Source organism: Zootoca vivipara, chromosome 12, assembly GCF_963506605.1.
Source record: "Zootoca vivipara chromosome 12, rZooViv1.1, whole genome shotgun sequence".
In the NCBI taxonomy this organism is placed as follows: domain Eukaryota; kingdom Metazoa; phylum Chordata; class Lepidosauria; order Squamata; family Lacertidae; genus Zootoca; species Zootoca vivipara.
In genome coordinates, this window is record NC_083287.1 from 36,447,314 (window position 1) to 36,466,017 (window position 18,704).

Below are 18,704 nucleotides of genomic sequence, written 5' to 3' on the forward strand. Positions count from 1 at the left end.
AGGGGTAACAGTTGGGTATTGCGGTTAAGCAGCATGAGATGAGATTGCAATAAGGCAACAAACACAGCTAGAAATGTGACCACAAGCAGTGTGTGGTAATGCTCCAGTCCCGTAATCTGCACTGGCATGACACCTCCACACATGCATTTCTTTGCGCATCTATACTAGCTCTAAGAGTTTAGCTACATGGTTCACAAAGCAGAGTGGAGCAACCACCTTACCCTCCCATCTCTGAGAATTAGATTTTTATTTTTTTAAAAAAAATTACAGGCAAGTAGCATTTTTCTTTCTCCCAAGATGCCAGAGGAGGCAGTTATCAGAGCAAGTATTCTAGCAACTCAGGTTAGAGTAGGATTCAGGTTAACCTCAACTGCAATGCATATATACTTACCTGTACCTGCTATCATATAACAGGTTAAATGAGAACAGATGGACATTAGCAGATTACCAAAGAAATGCTACTTGGAACAGCCGAAATGCAGTGACAGAAATAGCCAGTGGTCTTAATGGAACCATAAACTACAGCTTTTGGAACTGGATCTACAAAACCTTTTTAAAAAGGTGTATCTAATACATGTGCAGCAAACCATTAAAAAATAAATTAAGTTATTATTATATTGAACAGGATGTAAAACCCATCTAGACCTTGGGCTTGTTTTCAACATCTTAAAGAGAGACACATTTTGAAAAGTCGTCTCCTTGACTTTACCTTCCATGACTTACTGCAAAGAGCCTTTATGGCTTGAAAATTTCATCCTGTGCCATTTATTTACCAATAGAGCAAAGATGTTTCCAGGTCTGCCATTGTTTCGGTTTGCAATTAATTTATGTTGTATGGTTTCTGCCCCTCTGTTTGGACTGAAAACTCTGGAAGATTTAGGCATTATCTATTGCATTGTCCCATGTATATGACCTGCTCTTTTCCTATGAATATTTTCTTCAAGTTCCTTACAGCTAAGGAAAGGGCAAAAGAATAAAAATTAAAACTCCCATTTGACCTTTTTTAAAAAAAAATCAGGTATAGAAGCCCATAACTTATGACGAAAATAAGATTCCCACTGTGCAATAAGGACAAACACTTAACATGTAAAGTATCCAGTTTTGCTGTAGTGGCACAAAACCTGAAATGTGCTTTTTGCAGAGGAAAACGAGCTTCCTCATGAGAGGCACCTCTTATCCTTAGTTGTATAAAAGCTTTTATTGACTGGATGTCTGCGTGTTTTGTCACGATAATTGTAATGACCTTTAGTAAACCAATTGCCTGATTTTCCAGCACAGGAATGTGAAAGGTGTGGCCCTCCAGACATTATTGGACTCCATTACCCCAGCCAGCATCACCAATGGTCAGGAACAGCCAATGGGCAGGGAGGTGGAGTCCAGCAACGTCTGGACAGCCAGAGGTTCCTTATCCCTGTTATAAAACTAAGCACAGGATCTTATCATGAAAAGAAATGCCTATATTGCTATATGTGAGGATCTGAAGTTGCTAATGGTTCTCTGCCGCTTCTATTTTCCCATTTTGATCTTCGTTGCAGCCATTTACATACAATTCAGAAGGGTTTTGCTTTGACTAGATGTCTCATCAAACACTTGTCGTTGATGCGATTGGTTGCCCTAATTTGCTGCCTTAATTTCCTTAGGTTTAGCCAAGCATGTATACAGAAGTACTAAATGATATACCATTGCTGAGCATCCATAACAGCAAAAGCGTTTATGGGCAGGCTTGATTAAAGGGCAAGCAATGTGTCCCCTGCTTGCTCCTACTAATGAAATAATTAGTTCTCTTGAAAATAAAGGTAATTGCCCAAGAAAGAAATTAAGTTTATAAACAGACACTAAGGTAACGTGGACTTGAATGTAAATGGCAGTAGTGCAGATGGTTGCTTTCTAAAGTTATTATACTGAAGTTTACTTGGGCATAAAATTGTATGGTCATAGGTAGATACGTAGGTAGATACTTACCTAATACGAAGCCACCTATTATTTTAAAATGCAGTATTGATATTATGACGATTGTGTAGGACAGTGGAGCGAATCTGGATTTGAGTCAGAGAGATCCATCAGGCATATTTGGTAGGACCACAATAAACCTTCCCGTGATATGGAATCTTTTCTGATTATTTGTGAGATCTTCCCTTCCCTTCTTCAGAGTGGGTGTGTATGGCTGCACATAACAGATATGCTGTGTACGGAACTGTTGATACGAGAGAGTGCAAGCTTTTAATTTACCCTGAACAATATAGTAGGCTCACATGATTGGCATCATTTATGGATATTTATGGATTGCTTGCATTTGGATGATACCAAATATCTTCGAAGTGTGGTCTCGACTTCCAAAGAGCGCCACAGAAGTATTTTCACTCTTTTGAAGTCAAAAACTTTGTAAGCAAAGTGCGCAGGGCGAAAATACTTCCAGGTTAGCGGACTTCAGAAGTCGAAACCTTCGGAAGTCGAGGCATTTGTAAGTCGAGGTACCACTGTATTTTCCAGCAAACTTCTATATATTTTTGTATTTGGAGGTAGTGTTTACATACATTCATAAACCTTTCTGTCTATGACTGAATATATTTATGTGTCTCCATGTGGAAGTGCGAAGCGAAAGGAAGCGAAAGGAAAATCCGATGCTGTAAAGAAAAATATTGCATAGGAACCTGGAATGTAAGAACCATGAATGGAGGTAAGCTGGATGTGGTCAAAAATGAGATGACAAGAATAAATATCGACATCCTGGGCATCAGTGAACTAAAATGGAAGGGAATGGGCGAATTCAGTTCGGGTGACTATCATATCTACTACTGTGGGCAAGAATCCTGTAGTAGAAATGGAGTGGCCCTCACAGTCAACAAAAGAGTGACAAAAGCTGTAATGGGATGCAATCTCAAAAATGACAGAATGATCTCGATACGAATCCAAGGCAGACCTTTTAACATCACAGTAATCCAAGTTTATGCACCAACTACCGGTGCTGAAGAAAGTGAAATTGACCAATTCTATGAAGACCTACAACACCTTCTAGAAATGACACCAAAGAAGGATGTTCTTCTCATTACAGGGGATTGGAATGCTAAAGTAGGGAATCAAGAGATAAAAGGAACAACTGGCAAGTTTGGCCTTGGAGTTCAAAATGAAGCAGGGCAAAGGCTAATAGAGTTCTGTCAAGAGAACAAGCTGGTCATCACAAACACTCTCTTCCAACAACACAAGAGACGACTCTATACATGGATATCACCAAATGGGCAGCATCGAAATCAGATTGATTATATTCTCTGCAGCCAAAGATGGAGAAGCTCTATACAGTCAGCAAAAACAAGACCTGGAGCTGACTGTAACTCAGATCATCAGCTTCTTATAGCAAAATTCCAGCTTAAACTGAAGAAAGCAGGAAAAAGCACTGGGCCAGTAAGATACAATCTGAATCAAATCCCTTATGAATACACAGTGGAAGTGAGGAACAGGTTTAAGGATTTAGATTTGGTGGACAGAGTGCCTGAAGAACTATGGATGGAGGCTCGTAACATTATACAGGAGGCAGCAACGAAAACCATCCCAAGGAAAAGGAAATGCAAGAAAGCAAAATGGCTGTCCAACGAGGCCTTACAAATAGCGGAGGAGAGGAGGCAAGCAAAATGCAAGGGAGATAGGGAAAGATACAGGAAACTGAATGCAGATTTCCAAAAAACAGCAAGGAGAGACAAGAGGGTCTTCTTAAATGAGCAATGCAAAGAAATAGAGGAAAACAATAGAATGGGGAAAACCAGAGATCTGTTCAAGAAAATTGGAGATATGAAAGGAACATTTCGTACAAAGATTACCATAATCAAGGACAAAAGTGGTAAGGACCTAACAGAAGCAGAAGACATCAAGAAGAGGTGGCAGGAATACACAGAGGAATTATACCAGAAAGATATGGAGGTCTCGTACACCCCAGGTAGTGTGGTTGCTGACCTTGAGCCAGACATCTTTGAGAGTGAAGTCAAATGGGCCTTAGAAAGCACTGCCAATAACAAGGCCAGTGGAAGTGATGATATTCCAGCTGAACTATTTAAAATTTTAAAAGATGATGCTGTTAAGGTGCTACACCCAATATGCCAGCAAGTTTGGAAAACTCAGCAATGGCCAGAGGATTGGAGAAGATCAGTCTACATCCCAATTCCAAAGAAGGGCAGTGCCAAAGAATGCTCCAACTACCGCACAATTGCGCTCATTTCACACACTAGCAAGGTTATGCTTAAAATTCTACAAGGCAGGCTTAGGCAGTATGTGGACCGAGAACTCCCAGAAGTGCAAGCTGGATATCGAAAGGGCAGAGGAACCAGAGACCAAATAGCAAACATGCGCTGGATTATGGAGAAAGCTAGAGAGTTCCAGAAAAACGTCTACTTCTGCTTCATTGACTATGCAAAAGCCTTTGACTGTGTCGACCACAGCAAACTTTGGCAAGTTCTTAAAGAAATGGGAGTGCCTGATCACCTCATCTGTCTCCTGAGAAATCTCTATGTGGGACAAGAAGCTACAGTTAGAACTGGATATGGAACAACTGATTGGTTCAAAATTGGGAAAGGAGTACGACAAGGTTGTATATTGTCTCCCTGCTTATTTAACTTATATGCAGAATTCATAATGCGAAAGGCTGGACTAGATGAATCCCAAACCGGAATTAAGATTGCCGGAAGAAATATCAACAACCTCAGATATGCAGATGACACAACCTTGATGGCAGAAAGTGAGGAGGAATTAAAGAACCTTTTAATGAGGGTGACAGAGGAGAGCGCAAAATATGGTCTGAAGCTCAACATCAAAAAAACCAAGATCATGGCCACTGGTTCCATCACCTCCTGGCAAATAGAAGGGGAAGAAATGGAGGCAGTGAGAGATTTTACTTTCTTGGGCTCCTTGATCACTGCAGATGGTGACAGCAGTCACGAAATTAAAAGACGCCTGCTTCTTGGGAGAAAAGCAATGACAAACCTAGACAGCATCTTAAAAAGCAGAGACATCACCTTGCCGACAAAGGTCCGTATAGTTAAAGCTATGGTTTTCCCAGTAGTGATGTATGGAAGTGAGAGCTGGACCATAAAGAAGGCTGATCGCCGAAGAATTGATGCTTTTGAATTATGGTGCTGGAGGAGACTCTTGAGAGTCCCATGGACTGCAAGAAGATCAAACCTATCCATTCTTAAGGAAATCAGCCCTGAGTGCTCCCTGGAAGGACAGATTGTGAAGCTGAGGCTCCAATACTTTGGCCACCTCATGAGAAGAGAAGAATCCTTGGAAAAGACCCTGATGTTGGGAAAGATTGAGGGCACTAGGAGAAGGGGACGACAGAGGACAAGATGGTTGGACAGTGTTCTCGAAGCTACGAACATGAGTTTGACCAAACTGCGGGAGGCAGTGCAAGACAGGAGTGCCTGGCGTGCTATGGTCCGTGGGGTCACGAAGAGTCGAACACGACTAAACAACAACAACATGTGGAAGTGCTTCCCAAGTTGGATGCTGCCTGGAGACCAGTATAAACACTGTGTGGGAAACTAGCTATGCACAGCCTCCCTGATTGTAATATCACATGAGTTCCTCTGAGGGAGACTGGTCCAGTTGAATCTAGCCATTCCCATAGTGCTTCTGCGCTTTTGTTTTGCAGAGTTTCTCCCACGCTGATTTGTACTTGGACAGAGATAGTTAAAGGCACATGCGCTATATTCCTGTGACTGCGGTTTGTCTTAACTGTTTTTAATATTGAATTTTAAATTGTTGCAACCCGCCCGGGGACATGCTGCTGAAGGGTGGGTAATAAATTTAACAACAACTACAGTACTACGGATCTGTCGTGCAAGGTGGATAGGTGGACTAAGTAGGCAATTTGCCAATGAAAGATGCAAACATGCTCCCCCTCCTACATATTTTAAAATGAAATGGGGCAACATTTACATGCAGGCTAAGGGTGGGCCGATCAGTCTGTATTTTATCATAATACATGCATTTCTAAACATGTATCATAAAATACACATCTGTTCACACATATTGATACACTTTTAAGCAGGGAACAGTATCACAAAATTCAGAGAAGTGCAACATCCGAAGAAATAATCTTGTTCCAAACCATTTGGAACAAGGTGAGAATTAGGTTCTCCTCCAGTGCTAAAATGGGTGCATTTTAGATTCCAGTAACAACACAAACTACAAAAGGTTACATGAAAAGCCACCCTAAATATTTTTTGTTGCTGACTCCTCCAATGCACGCATTACATAATAGCAGTAATTAAACCATTTGCTTCCCACCTCTAGGTGTAATGAGTGCTAATAGGTATTCCTAATGAGAAAACTGATGAGCCCCTACTCTTCTATAATTCATCAGTAATCAGCATTTGACTGTTTTTGCTGTGTGTTCACTTTAATTTGACTTTGCATTCATCTAAAGACAAATGTAACCCAGAGGGGAAGGGAAAAAACCCAATATGCCTTAAACTTAGAGCCCACACCATCCAAGCTCAATGAACAAACACCATCTGTCATAGAACCTTCAAGGCTTTCCTTAGCTCGTTTCCTGTCTGTGTAGATTAAATCAGTCTAAGAGTTTTACTGCATTCATCTGCCTATGTCAGTCGGCCTTTCCGATTTGTCTAGGCTTTCCACATGTGGAATAGGAGGGCAGCCATTCAATATGGATCTGCTAATGCTCTTGCCAGTGGCAAGCATGGGCTTTTTTATTATTATTCTGGTGAGCACATTTATTGTGCCTGTCCCAGCCCCAAGTAAGAGGTGGGTGGGAGGGTCTTCCCTGGTCTCATGATCTCTGAGAACTTCCAAAGCTCAGAGCTTGTTGTGATGGCTATATCTCTAAGACCAAGGGCACCATGCTTCTGAATACCAGCCACTGGAGAACAACAGCAAGAGAAGGCTCTTGTACTCATGTTCTTCCCATAGATATCTGGGAAACAAGATGCTAGCCTGATATAGAAGAATTCTTCTTATGTTCCAACCCTAAATCTGGTGGCAACTACAAACGTAGCCAGCCCATCAATATAGTGTGTATTCTTACGAATGAGGATTAGATGGATTTATATCCTGAAAGATGGGATATAAATGATTGATGGTCAGAGTCAGGCCTGAGGTCGTCATAGAATGTGAACACTCACCAATAATATCCTTTAAACAAAATTAGCAACAGACATTTTTCTGGATCCACTTCGTTCCCATGAAAATTAATAGATGTTGAGTTTAATCCTGATGAATTGGTTCCATTGATTTCAGATTTGCAAGGCTTGTTGAGGGCAGTAACTCATATTCACATTGAATTAGACACCGCTGTTGGTAAATTGCATGGAAGCAATATGCAGATGACACCAAGCTCTTGTTTCTCCAGGTGAAGGTGTGCAAGTGCTGGATTGTTGTCTGGAGGCAGTAATGGCTGGATCAGGGTAAATAAACAGAAACTGAATTCCAGCAAAATAGAGGCTCAGATGGTAGACAGATCCATGTTGAGGATTTGGAGCTGTGGTCTGTGCTAGATGGGTTTGCCCTCACCTGAAGGAACAGGTTTGTTGCTTGGTGATACTTCCTGATTCTGCACTATATACTCAGGTGACCTCAGTAGGAAGGAATGTGCCAGCTACAGCCATTCCTGGAATGGAATAGTTTAGCAACAAGTACCATGCCCTGGTAACCTCATGTTCAGATTATTATAATGTGGTGTACATGAGGAAATCTGTAAAGACTGTCTGGAAGCTACACCTAGCGTGGAGCACAGCCACCAGGGGTGTGAGTGGTTATTTGGGGCGATATAAGACCAGTATTGCACAGTGTTCACTGCCTATATGCTACCAGGCACAATTCAAAATTTTCTTGCCCAATTAAAAAGCCCTGAATTATTTGGGCTCCATGTACTTGAAGGAGAACCTCACCCATTATCTGCTGACCTGCACCTTAAGATCTCCTGGGTAGACCCTCCTTGCAATCCCACAGCCAAGGATACCATATAGGGAGGTGGTGTGGAAAAGCACAACTGTCCCCCTAGAGGTAAGGTTGACTCACTCCTTACCGAATTTTAGGTGGGGTGTGAAGACACACCTTTTAAATCTGGCCTACAGGACAGAGTGATGCTGTCTACTTTTTAGTGTCTTCACATTTAGTGCTGAACACTAGCATTTTTAGAAATTATATTTTATTTGATACCCTTTTTACCCTCCTTCTGATAAATCATTAGTTCGAATTTGCTAGTATTATCGTTTCAGTTCATTTACCTGGGATTACCTTGAAATCAATGAGACCAGCTTCTGAGCAGACATGCATACCATTGAGAACAGTTCCCAGACTTTAAAAATACCTCTTCCTGTGGAACAAGATTCGTTGTGGACTCAGCTGAGCATTTGATTTGAACGATGTTCAAAAAATACATCCCTCTTCAATACACTTAATCCTTCACCCACTTTTCCAACCACAAAAATATGTACAGGCCTCAGCATACCCTGAAGTCTGTTCACATATTGTTGCAAACTAACAAATTCTGAGACAGTACATGCCACTTCCCAGCCTTTAGTCTCTCTCCTGGTCTAAAGTCAACAGTTCTGTTTAGAATCTTTTCATTTCTCTGTTGCTGGCAGACCATGGCTGTTATAAAGAGATGGCCCTGGGGGTCCAAGCCATGGGTCTCCTGCCCCACTACTGACCCTTTTTGCAAGTTGTTTCTGGCTGTGTTGTCTAAATGAGGGTTGCCACATTTTTCCTGGCAGCGCCCCTTTGCCCTTGACAGCTCTTTGGTGGGCAGGAAACATTCTCAGATGAAACATGCTGAATCCATCCCATTATGCAGAAACTTATAAAGATGCTGGTAGTTTTTTTCCTTCTCTCTTTTGACCATTATAAAAGGGGAAGATTTTTATTTATTTTTAAAACAACTTTCAGGTGGCATAGTAAATAAACACTCGGCCTTATTTTTCTGTGCCAAAAACAGGGACAAATGACCTCCTAGGAGACCTCAAGATGTTTACTGCTTCTTTCTGTCTCTTACATTCACTACCCTGGAATAAATCTGCTCTGTCCCCTGTGGTTCCCTATCAAGAGCCACTAGCCAAATCAAACCATCACCATTATGTCTGTAAACATCTCTTAACATCCCACTGCAACTCCTAACATCACATTTCTGTGTTCCATGTAAACAAGAGAAGCAGAGAATCCTCAGGTTCCAGCCCCCCCCCCCCCGTCCCCTTCAAATAAGGCCCTTGTTCCCCTGTCCTCAAATGTGGTCTGTTAATTGCTTCTCCAGGAGCAGGCTTGGGTCATCCTTTGAGAATGAAGTTGTTATAAAACGGCTGTGTTGACAGATGGTACAAATGGCATAACTAATCAAATCTACCATGGTGTTTTCATGGCAGTGGGGAATTATCGCTGTGCCAGTAAATGAAAGGCTTATTAAATGTTGTGTTCTAAGCAGGAAATACATTGTAATGATAGCTTACAGAGTCGTAATTTGGGGATGCAACAATGATTATATGCTCCGTGACGGATGGTTCTCTGACATATGCCTTGGAAGCATTTTGCAGATCGCTTCACTTGGAGCCAAATCTATCGCTTCTGATAATGCAGCTTTTCAGTAAGGCTTTTTAGGCTCACCAGTGTCAAATAAGCAGTGCCCTTAGGTCTTTCAAGTTCCTTAGGGCAAAGTAATCCAGATAACTTGCTTGTTCCACATGCTTTGGCCAGGAATTATTTCAGTTCCTCTCATGCAGTATATAGACAAAGGTTTCCTGCTTCAGTAGTGCAGAAAGCTGCCTTGGTTTGTGCAATGGACTTAACTTCCTGGTAAGTGTGCATAAGATTGCACACTAAACCGTGGTCTAACACCATGTGCACACATCTCCACACACTGCCTCTTCCCTTTCTCTCCCCCCCCCCCCCGTGCAGGACTTCTGCCTAGTTTAGTTTCATATTCATCAAAGACTCTCAGCTGAATGTTAAGGTGTGAGCCAGTTTTTGTGGCTTACAACAAGCCATGGTTGCTTTTGTTATTTTTTTTTAAAAAAATGCAAGCGTTGAATAATTTCTCTCAATATAGCACTGGGTTGATTTCTATAGTTGAGCAACATCTCATGTACAGTGGTGCCTCACAAGACTAATTTAATTTGTTCCGCAAGTCAATTCGTTTTGTGAAAAATTTGCCTTGCGAATCGCGGTTTCCCATAGGAATGCATTGAAATTTCTTTTTTTTTGCCCATAGGAACGCATTAATTAAATTCCAGTGCATTCCTATGGGAAACCGCGATTCGCAATATGACTTTTTCGCAAAACGAATTCGTCTTGCAAGTCACCATCAGATTGCAAGACACATTCGTCTTGTGAAAATTCGTCTTGCAGGGCATTCGTCTTGCGAGGTACCACTGTATAAGTTGAGCTTGATTATTCCACATCTTAATAAGTTACATAGTTGCAGCACTTTCAGATTCAAGATCTCAAGCCACCTTAAAACAATTAATGACAATTCTTGTGCTGTTGGATGCTCCCTGGGAATAATTAAAGCATAATTCTACCAGCTGCTTTGAAAATGCACTCATTGTATATCATACACTATAATTTGGTGCCAACCTCATTAATTTTCAGTTAATTAGGGTAAAAGTTTATGGGCATCCCACGTCTTTGCAATAAAAAAATGGAATGTTCAAGGAAAGAATTTCTTCAAAAGTTGCTTTTGAGACTGTTTTGGATGGCTTCTTGCCTAAAACCTGGCATACACTGATCAGACATTTATGGAATCCTTGATATCTCTGATCGCCTAGTATGATGAAACAGAGCCGTATTGCTTAGTAAGTGTGTTCTTTGTAGTATGGCTTTATACAAAATGAAGGGGAAATGCTGGACAGAATAAATTAAATTGGCTTAAATCCACAGGCTTGAGATCAAACCTTAATCTCCTGCTGCATAGTAAAATGAAACAATTAACTACCCATAGCAAAAAGACACTGACATGTCAAATTGTCTAATCGTGAAAAGTAGTTCCTTATAGAGAGAATTAATCATTTTGACTCGGAATATCATCCTAAATGATGTGAATACTCTGTTGATCATAAAGGTTTAACAGTAAAAGACTTACTTTTCCCCTCCCCCCTTCCCTCTTTATCTAACCAATCTATTTTTCATTTGCATCCGGATCACTTTAATCCCTTACCATCGTTTAAAGATGTTCCAGTGGATTTGATCGTCATCGGCAAGACTGGGTAGATGGTGGATGCCCTGACGAGGTAATGTTTCAACATCCCATATTTAATTTTTTAAAAAAATTGTGAACAGCTGGGGCAATAAATAAATAAATAAACAAACAAACAAACCTGAGATTATGGCCCTGATCCAGAGATACAACTGTCCCCTGCTAACCAATGTTGAAAGGAGAATTTGGGGGATCAGCTTCCCCTGGAGATAATCAAGGTTGACAGCTGAACATCTGCTCCATCACTATTGCCATGAGCACCTGATGCTGGTTATAAGTGTGCTTCTCCCTCACATTCCCGAACAGCATCTTTTGGGCATGGATGCTGAGTATTATCCATGCATAACCACCTTGTCATTTGGGAACGCATGCTAGAATAGCTGTTAATGACATTTAAAGATGATGAGTAGGTTTTTGGGTTTTTTAAAAAGATTTAGCAATGTTTCCTTTTATTAGTTATTCATGGTACGGGAAAATATGAGGTGTGCTATAAGTGCTGGGCAGTAACAAAGTTTTGGTACTTGGTAGCAAAGCACTAGCCTGCCGATTGTTTTGTAGATACTGATGGTCTTGTTATGTCAGGTCACGCTGGGGACTAGCCCTGGATTATGTTTGGAACGCCTAGGTCTGCGCTTTGGAGCATGTGAAGTAATGATGACAAATAGGGGTAGCCAGCATGGGACCCTACTACCGGTATCAACAATGTTCAGGGATGAAGGCAATTGTGTAGTGCAGGCATAGGCAAACTCGGCCCTCCAGACGTTTTGGGACTACAACTCCCATCATCCCTTGCTAACAGGACCAGTGCTCAGGGATGATGGGAGTTGTAGTCCCAAAACATCTGGAGGGCCGAGTTTGAGGATGCCTGGTGTGGTGCAACAGCCACTAATGTATGTGTCCCTTCCATGACAAATCAGCATTCCCAGCAAAGCAGAGAATTTGAGCGTGCCCAGAGATCCTTCCCTCCTCCAACTTGGTCACTGCAATTCATCCTCACCCTTCTTACAGATTTCCACACTGCCTCTTTCCTTTTTTCCCCTCTTTTTAATCAAGGCAGAGAGTATTCTGTCTTTATTTTTTTAAAAAAATAAGTCTTGATTTAAGGTTTCCATTTTCACTCACTCCCGTCTGACATTTTGTGCTTGCTTTAGATGTCTGGAGATCAGAGACAAATGGCCTTCATTGAGAACCAATTTTCTCCTTTCTTGTTTGTGTTTCCCCTCCCCCCCAACTCCCCGCTCTGTAGTCTAAAGATAAGATTTGTGAGAAGAATGTAGACACAACGCAAATTCCTCTTCATACCACTACCGCTATCCAGCAGACAACAATGAGATTCAGAGTTTTAACCACTACCAAAGGAGTCACGACATCCCATCTGCCAACTAGCCTACCCACAGAAGGTAACTTAAACTGGATGGTGTTTTCTGTTGCGCTAAGCTTCCTAGGGCAAAAACCCCGTCTGACATCGGCACATTGGGGGGAAGCAATCCTCGCGTAATGATTCTGATCCAAAGATACTACAAACCAATGCAGACCTCCTGGCCTCTCTCTCTGGCCCATGGAATGCTTCATGTGACACACCCTGCAGCATCTCCACTTTGCACCCGCCTTGAGGGGTTCTGTCCTCGAACTCTGGTCAACCCTCTTGCTTGCCTGAACGGAGGCTAGAGAGGGCTGTGGGAGTGTGGGAGGAAAGCACCCTACGGTACAAAGGTAACAATAACATTCTGGCGTCACGCAGGGCATGTCATTTTAGGGGGTCAGGGTGAAAGTTAACTTTTGGACATTTCTTCATTGAGAGATCTTAAAAATAATGGTTTTTTGGTGTGAGGAATTCAAAACTGCTATTATTTTGTGTGATTGGTCAAAATTTAGCTCTGTGAGTATATTTTTGATGAAGAAGCACATAAACTACTTTTGGAAAAACAAAGAATTTTTCTTTTGCCTTCTGAAAAAGACAGGTAATGTTAAAATAACAACAACTGCAAGCACTCGGCAATAATTTTTAATGATTTCCATGCAATTCTGCACATAGTTTACTTACAAGGCAAAACTAAATTACATTAGTTTAATCAAAATAACTTTTGAATTCCCAAGTCATGTTACAAGTTCTTAGCACCCCTCATTTGGGGAATTTGAGACTGTAGAGCACAACACCAGCTCCTCTTAATGTCAAGAATCCTTAGTTGCTTCAAAAAACTGGAGAATGCCAAATTATGGTATATTTGTAGTACAGAAATGCTCTGAAATTACTGAGGTGCACAACCTACCGTATTGTGAATGTGGGACCAAGTAGAATGCCAAAGGTAAACTGGAAATAATAACAATCAAAAATAAAGCATTATATCAGATTTTAATGCAAAGTTCTGTGCTCTAATAGCTTTGATTTTCTTTTTGTAGATGATACCAAGATAGCTCTACACCTAAAAGATAATGGAGGTAAGAGCAGCTAATCTTTGTGTTCAAATAATGTCAGCTACATTCCATGGAACCACATAAATCTGTCTCAGAGAAAGCCTTGTCCTGAACCCACAGGAGAAGTCACTTGCCTTTTGTGTGTGTGTGTGTGTGTGTGTGTGTGTGTGTGTGTGTGTGTGCCACAATACTATGGAAGACAATCTAGGAGAGTACACAATATGTTTTGACATTATTGACATTATTAAATACATAATTAATTTCCCCAATTAGTCAAACATACTTTACACTGGTTTATTGATTTATGGAATATATGCTCTGCTTTGCCTAACTAGGAAAACAAAGGTACTGTACAGTAGATGTAGGAAAATACATTCTAATAGAGAAAGGAAACTAATTTTGTCAGTCATGTGTCCATGACTTAGTTTTGGTTGAGGCCAAGGATGGCGACTACCATTAGCCCCAGGCCGCATAGGGGTGATGGGATTCAAGAGTCCATCAACATCTGGATGGTCTCATCCCTGGCCTAAGCTCAGACCTGATGAACTCATAAAGGTTCCAGAATTCTGTCTACCACAGTTAGTTCTTACCTTCCATGTCCCGGACTGCAGAATCCGGGACCAGCAGCCATGTGACACCGGAAGTTGCGGCGACGTAACTTCCGGTGTCGTTTTGCCCTTCTATGGGCACCAAAAATGGCTGCCGCCGGCTTCAAAAGTCGCTTCTACGCATGTCAGGAAGTGTGTCGACGCAACTTCCCGTGTCGCTCCGCCCATCTATGGGCACCAAAAATGGCCGCCGCCGATACCGGAAGTCGCGTCTATGCACTTCCGGACATGCGTAGATTCGACTTTTGAAGCCGGCGACGGCCATTTTTGGTGCCCATAGAAGGGCAAATCAGAAAGGAAAAAAATGGCCATCGGCAGGAGAAAATAACGGAGAAAAACGGGAGACGAAGTGATACGGGGGACCACAGGGAAAAGGTAAGTAAAAACGGGGGGTTTCCCGGGGAAAACGGGGTACTTGGCAGCTATGCAGTTAGTTACCCTTTCTTCTGCCTGGTTCCTTAAAAGATCACTGTCTCTTAAGAATCTCCTTCCCACCCAAGGTATCTTGTTAATGCATTTCACATTCTTGCATACTCCCAAAAGTTAAGTGCTCATTCCCTGTGTTCATATGCTCACAGAGGTCTATTCTAACTGTTCAAGCATGTGCCTCTGATGTTCCTAGTGCAAAACCCATTTCACTTGCAAACTACTTCTGTGTCCAGGACCTGTCTGCTTAGGAAGGCAGAGAAGACCAAATTGCTCAACTCCTGGCACTATAGAGGAAATTTGGGGCAGAATAATAACATTGATCAGCCAGCAACAACCCTCTCATCCCTATTGATGGACTGTAGCTCTTCATCAGTCAACCACAATTAATTCTGTGTTTCAGAATGTCAAGGATCCTTTGGGAGTCAGTAATTCTTTCATTTCCTTTTCATTTCATTGTTTATTTTTTAAGTCATGTTGTTTGTATTCTGCTGGTAACCATGCTTCGGAAGTGTGTTTTTTTTCCTTCCCTTTTCTGAAGACAGAGCAAATCAGCCCTTAATTGCTTCTCATCTGCGCTGCATTTCTAGCACATTTCACAGCAAAGGTCAGAGTGTTCAACACTCAGTATGTTCTGATTGTGGCTTTCCAGGTCTAAAGAAGAGTTGCTGCATGCAATTTATAATACTGGAAAGCAGTCATGTGTTGTTGTTGTTTTAACAGAAAACAGCAATAGATCTTTTCCTGTTATGGACTTCCTTTTCCCCAAAGGAAGAAATCACAGCAAAAGCAAACCAAGTACATATAGTGATGATATATGAGATTAGATTTCTGAGTAGGCTATTTCCATGGCCTCAGCTTTTGCTAGAAGCGTGTGGGCAAAAGGGCTGGTTTGCTTGCCTCCAGTGACGACCTGTAAAACTCTACATTATGCAGCATGGAATTTCAAGTCTGTGGATGGCTGACTTCTCATGATTATTGTAATCATGCAACTCAGCTTAGAAGCACTTGATTCCCTCCCGCCCCAGTCAGTCTTTACTCAGCTTGTTTACGACCTGAGTTTTCTCTGAATGTCTGTGGGGCGCTTCAGCATGGAAAGTCTTGTAAAAGCAGTAGTTATGTAGAGAGCCCTCTTTGCTTAAGGCTGTTGGTTTCTTCCTAGTACGGCTTGAAACAAACAAACAAAATGGGAAGGAAGAACCAAATTCTAACTGCTACCTTTTAAATTGGGAGCTCTGCTCATGGTACACCCTCAATTATGCGCCGCTTTTTATCCTAGCTCTCAGATTAGGCTGATAAAACTTCCCTAGCTATGCTTTGATAGCCTTTCAGGCAGTTCAGACAATCCCAAGCCAGACAAATAAAAAGCCATCAGCTTTCCCAAAATAAGATCCTCTATTAAACTCTTATCGAATTGGAGAAGCGAGTTATATCTGATCAATGAGGCTCTGTCGTTACTTGGGCTCCTTTGGGGCGCCACAGTCAATACTTGATTAGAAACAAGCAAAGGATTCTTAATAATCCTGCCATTCCTTTCACACTGTAACACTTAAGGGCATAATTTATCACATGGTGACTTAATTACATTTTAAATCTTACTGCTGGCTTAGGTCAAACTATTCTGACCTTTTAAATTTATTTTATTTTATATTTATGGGGAAATCACCTGTAATTAAAAGCATTAAACCCCCGTGGGAACACTGAATCGTCTCTCGTTGTAAATTCCCCATTGCTTTTATTGGCTTCTCTTTGCCTCTTCGAAATACAGTTTATCCAGCTGTGTGTTGTCTTTTTAAGGTACAGTCTGTCTCACTATATGTCCTCCAGCTCAGCTTTTTGGGAATATTGTAAATGTTGATTGGTAGAGGCAGCAAAGCAGTTCTGTCTGGGTCTGCCCTAAAAAGGGGTGAGGGAGAAATTCACTTTGTCTTTTAATGCAAATCTATTTAGTTTGCACTTCCGGAAGCAATACATGAACTGAGAAAGAAGCTATCCTCTTAAATTCACACTTCTCTGAATTTTGCAATGCAGTTCTCCAGCCCAAAAACATGTGGACCAAAATTGCACCTATATGGGGACAATGTGTATTAAAATGCATGTATATGTGAAAACAACATTAGGATACATTACTTTCAGAAATGTGTATGTTAGGCAAAACTGCATACAAAAAATGTGTATTTTAGAAGAGGTGCACTTTTTAAATGCTGTTGAATTTTTGTGAGGACTTCTTTTTAATTGCAAAAAAATGTGGAAATCTGGTGAACTGAATTTAAGCTTGGAAGAAGGAGAACCCCAAACTGACAGATTGGTTCACCCCTGCTGAAAATTCCTACCTTGGAAGATTTTTCAACCTCTTTAAACCTTCTGCCCCGACTTTTAAAAAGTGAAATTTCAAGCAAGAACATGTGCTAAAGTTTAGTAATAGCTTCTCTTATCTGCAATACTTCTAAAGCATCTGTTGCTCCCTCTGAAAATGTAAAACCTTGAAAAGTATTGTCAGAAAAGTAGTGTCAGTAATTCCAGGAGGTCGGTTTAGTAACTTTGCTCCACCACATTGCCCACTACTGCTTCCTGGTCTCATTGCCATCTTCTCATGTTGTTCACCCTTCCTACTGGCATCATCCCAGATCCCTGCTTTCCCTCCTTTTGTTCATTTCATCACTCTCCTGATTGCTGATTCTTAACTGCGCCCGCTTCTGTATTCCAAAAACTATTTTCTGGCACCTAATTCCTTTATCTCAAAAAAGTGTTAATTACTGGACCTATATTCATATGAGCAACAAGATTATTTCTTCTGAAAATGCTATATACCCTTTTGAAATCAGACTCCGTAATCAGCTGCATCTGTAGGAGAATTACCCAAACCTTCCGTTGTAATCAGATCTGTGCACAAGCAACCCATTTGCATGCACTTCTGAACCAAGAGACAATCAAAGCCATGCACAAGAGGAAAAGGAAGAGGAGAGCCCTCGATGGATAATTGAATGGTTCAAAATCCAGCCCCAACCCTCCTGAAAGGTGGAGTGGTAAATGTTTTTACATATTATTACATACACCTTTCCTTCAATGAGCTCGAGGTTCCCCTCCTCCTCATGCTACACTCACAATTCTAAGCCTCGTGGCTTAGTGGGGATTTGAACTCAGCCCTCCCAAAGTCCTGGTCCAGCAACCTAACCACTATACCAAACTGGCTCTCCAGTACATTGCATGACTGTTGAATGAACATCTATCACTTTTTGAAACAGACTGGCTCATCTCAACCATTTTTCACTGCCAGTGCTATCAGCAGTCTTGGTAACTGTGCTAAAAATAACAAAAACTTGTAAAATATATGTGTGTGTGTGCCATAAAATCGCTTTGTTTATTCTCAAGCATTTTCTATTTTGGTATGGCTAGGTTTCAGTGCTTTTTCATGGTGAGGTTCTCAGGGAAGTGGTGCTATTTGTTTCAAGGAATGATGAGCTGGGTGTTTTCTGCTTCTTTCTCTCTTAACAAAGGGCTTGTTTAAATTCTCTGCCGGAAGAGAAAAGTGCTGAAGTCATTCATCCTGGGAAAGCAGCTTCCCAGATTAATAATCTTTACTTTGAGGAAATTTAATCTAGTCACTCTGATAAATTGCTTTCACTTCAGCTTGTTTCATGGGGTTTTGGAGTTTGCTCAAAAGTGCGTTGGTATAAAATGCCTGGATTTGCTCCAGATTTTTCCCAGCCCCCTGCTTCACTAAGCACCGTTTGTGACTGCTGAAAATGTTCAGATTAATGCAGAAATTAAACAAAGAAATTATTCAAATCACTACTGTTTGTTTCCTTAAGTGATGGGAATGTAACTTTTTTTCTCCATGCTGGATTCCAAAATCTTATTTTGCTTTGAAAAGCGGTTATATAAATGGCAAGGTGGAAAATGACTGCCATTGAATCTAAACTTGTGTTGCATCAGAACAGCCTCTAGGATTGAGAATATGCTGAACGCCAACAGAAGATCTCTGTTGCATTCAAAAGTCTGCATATGCAGGTCAAATAAAAGATGTCTCCTTGATCAATTTACTCTTTTAGAATTTGTAA

At 41.2% G+C, this 18,704-nt stretch overlaps 1 protein-coding gene across 1 annotated transcript in view; it reads left to right on the top strand.

Annotated features, from left to right (window-relative positions):
• Positions 1 to 18,704, top strand: part of PLXDC2 (plexin domain containing 2) — a 234,891-nt gene that overhangs the window by 204,119 nt on the left and 12,068 nt on the right. The window contains exons 10-12 of the mRNA XM_035130307.2: positions 11,168 to 11,228; positions 12,441 to 12,594; positions 13,595 to 13,633. Of these exons, the coding sequence (XP_034986198.2) occupies positions 11,168 to 11,228; positions 12,441 to 12,594; positions 13,595 to 13,633 (254 nt within the window). The remainder of the gene's footprint in view (positions 1 to 11,167; positions 11,229 to 12,440; positions 12,595 to 13,594; positions 13,634 to 18,704) is intronic.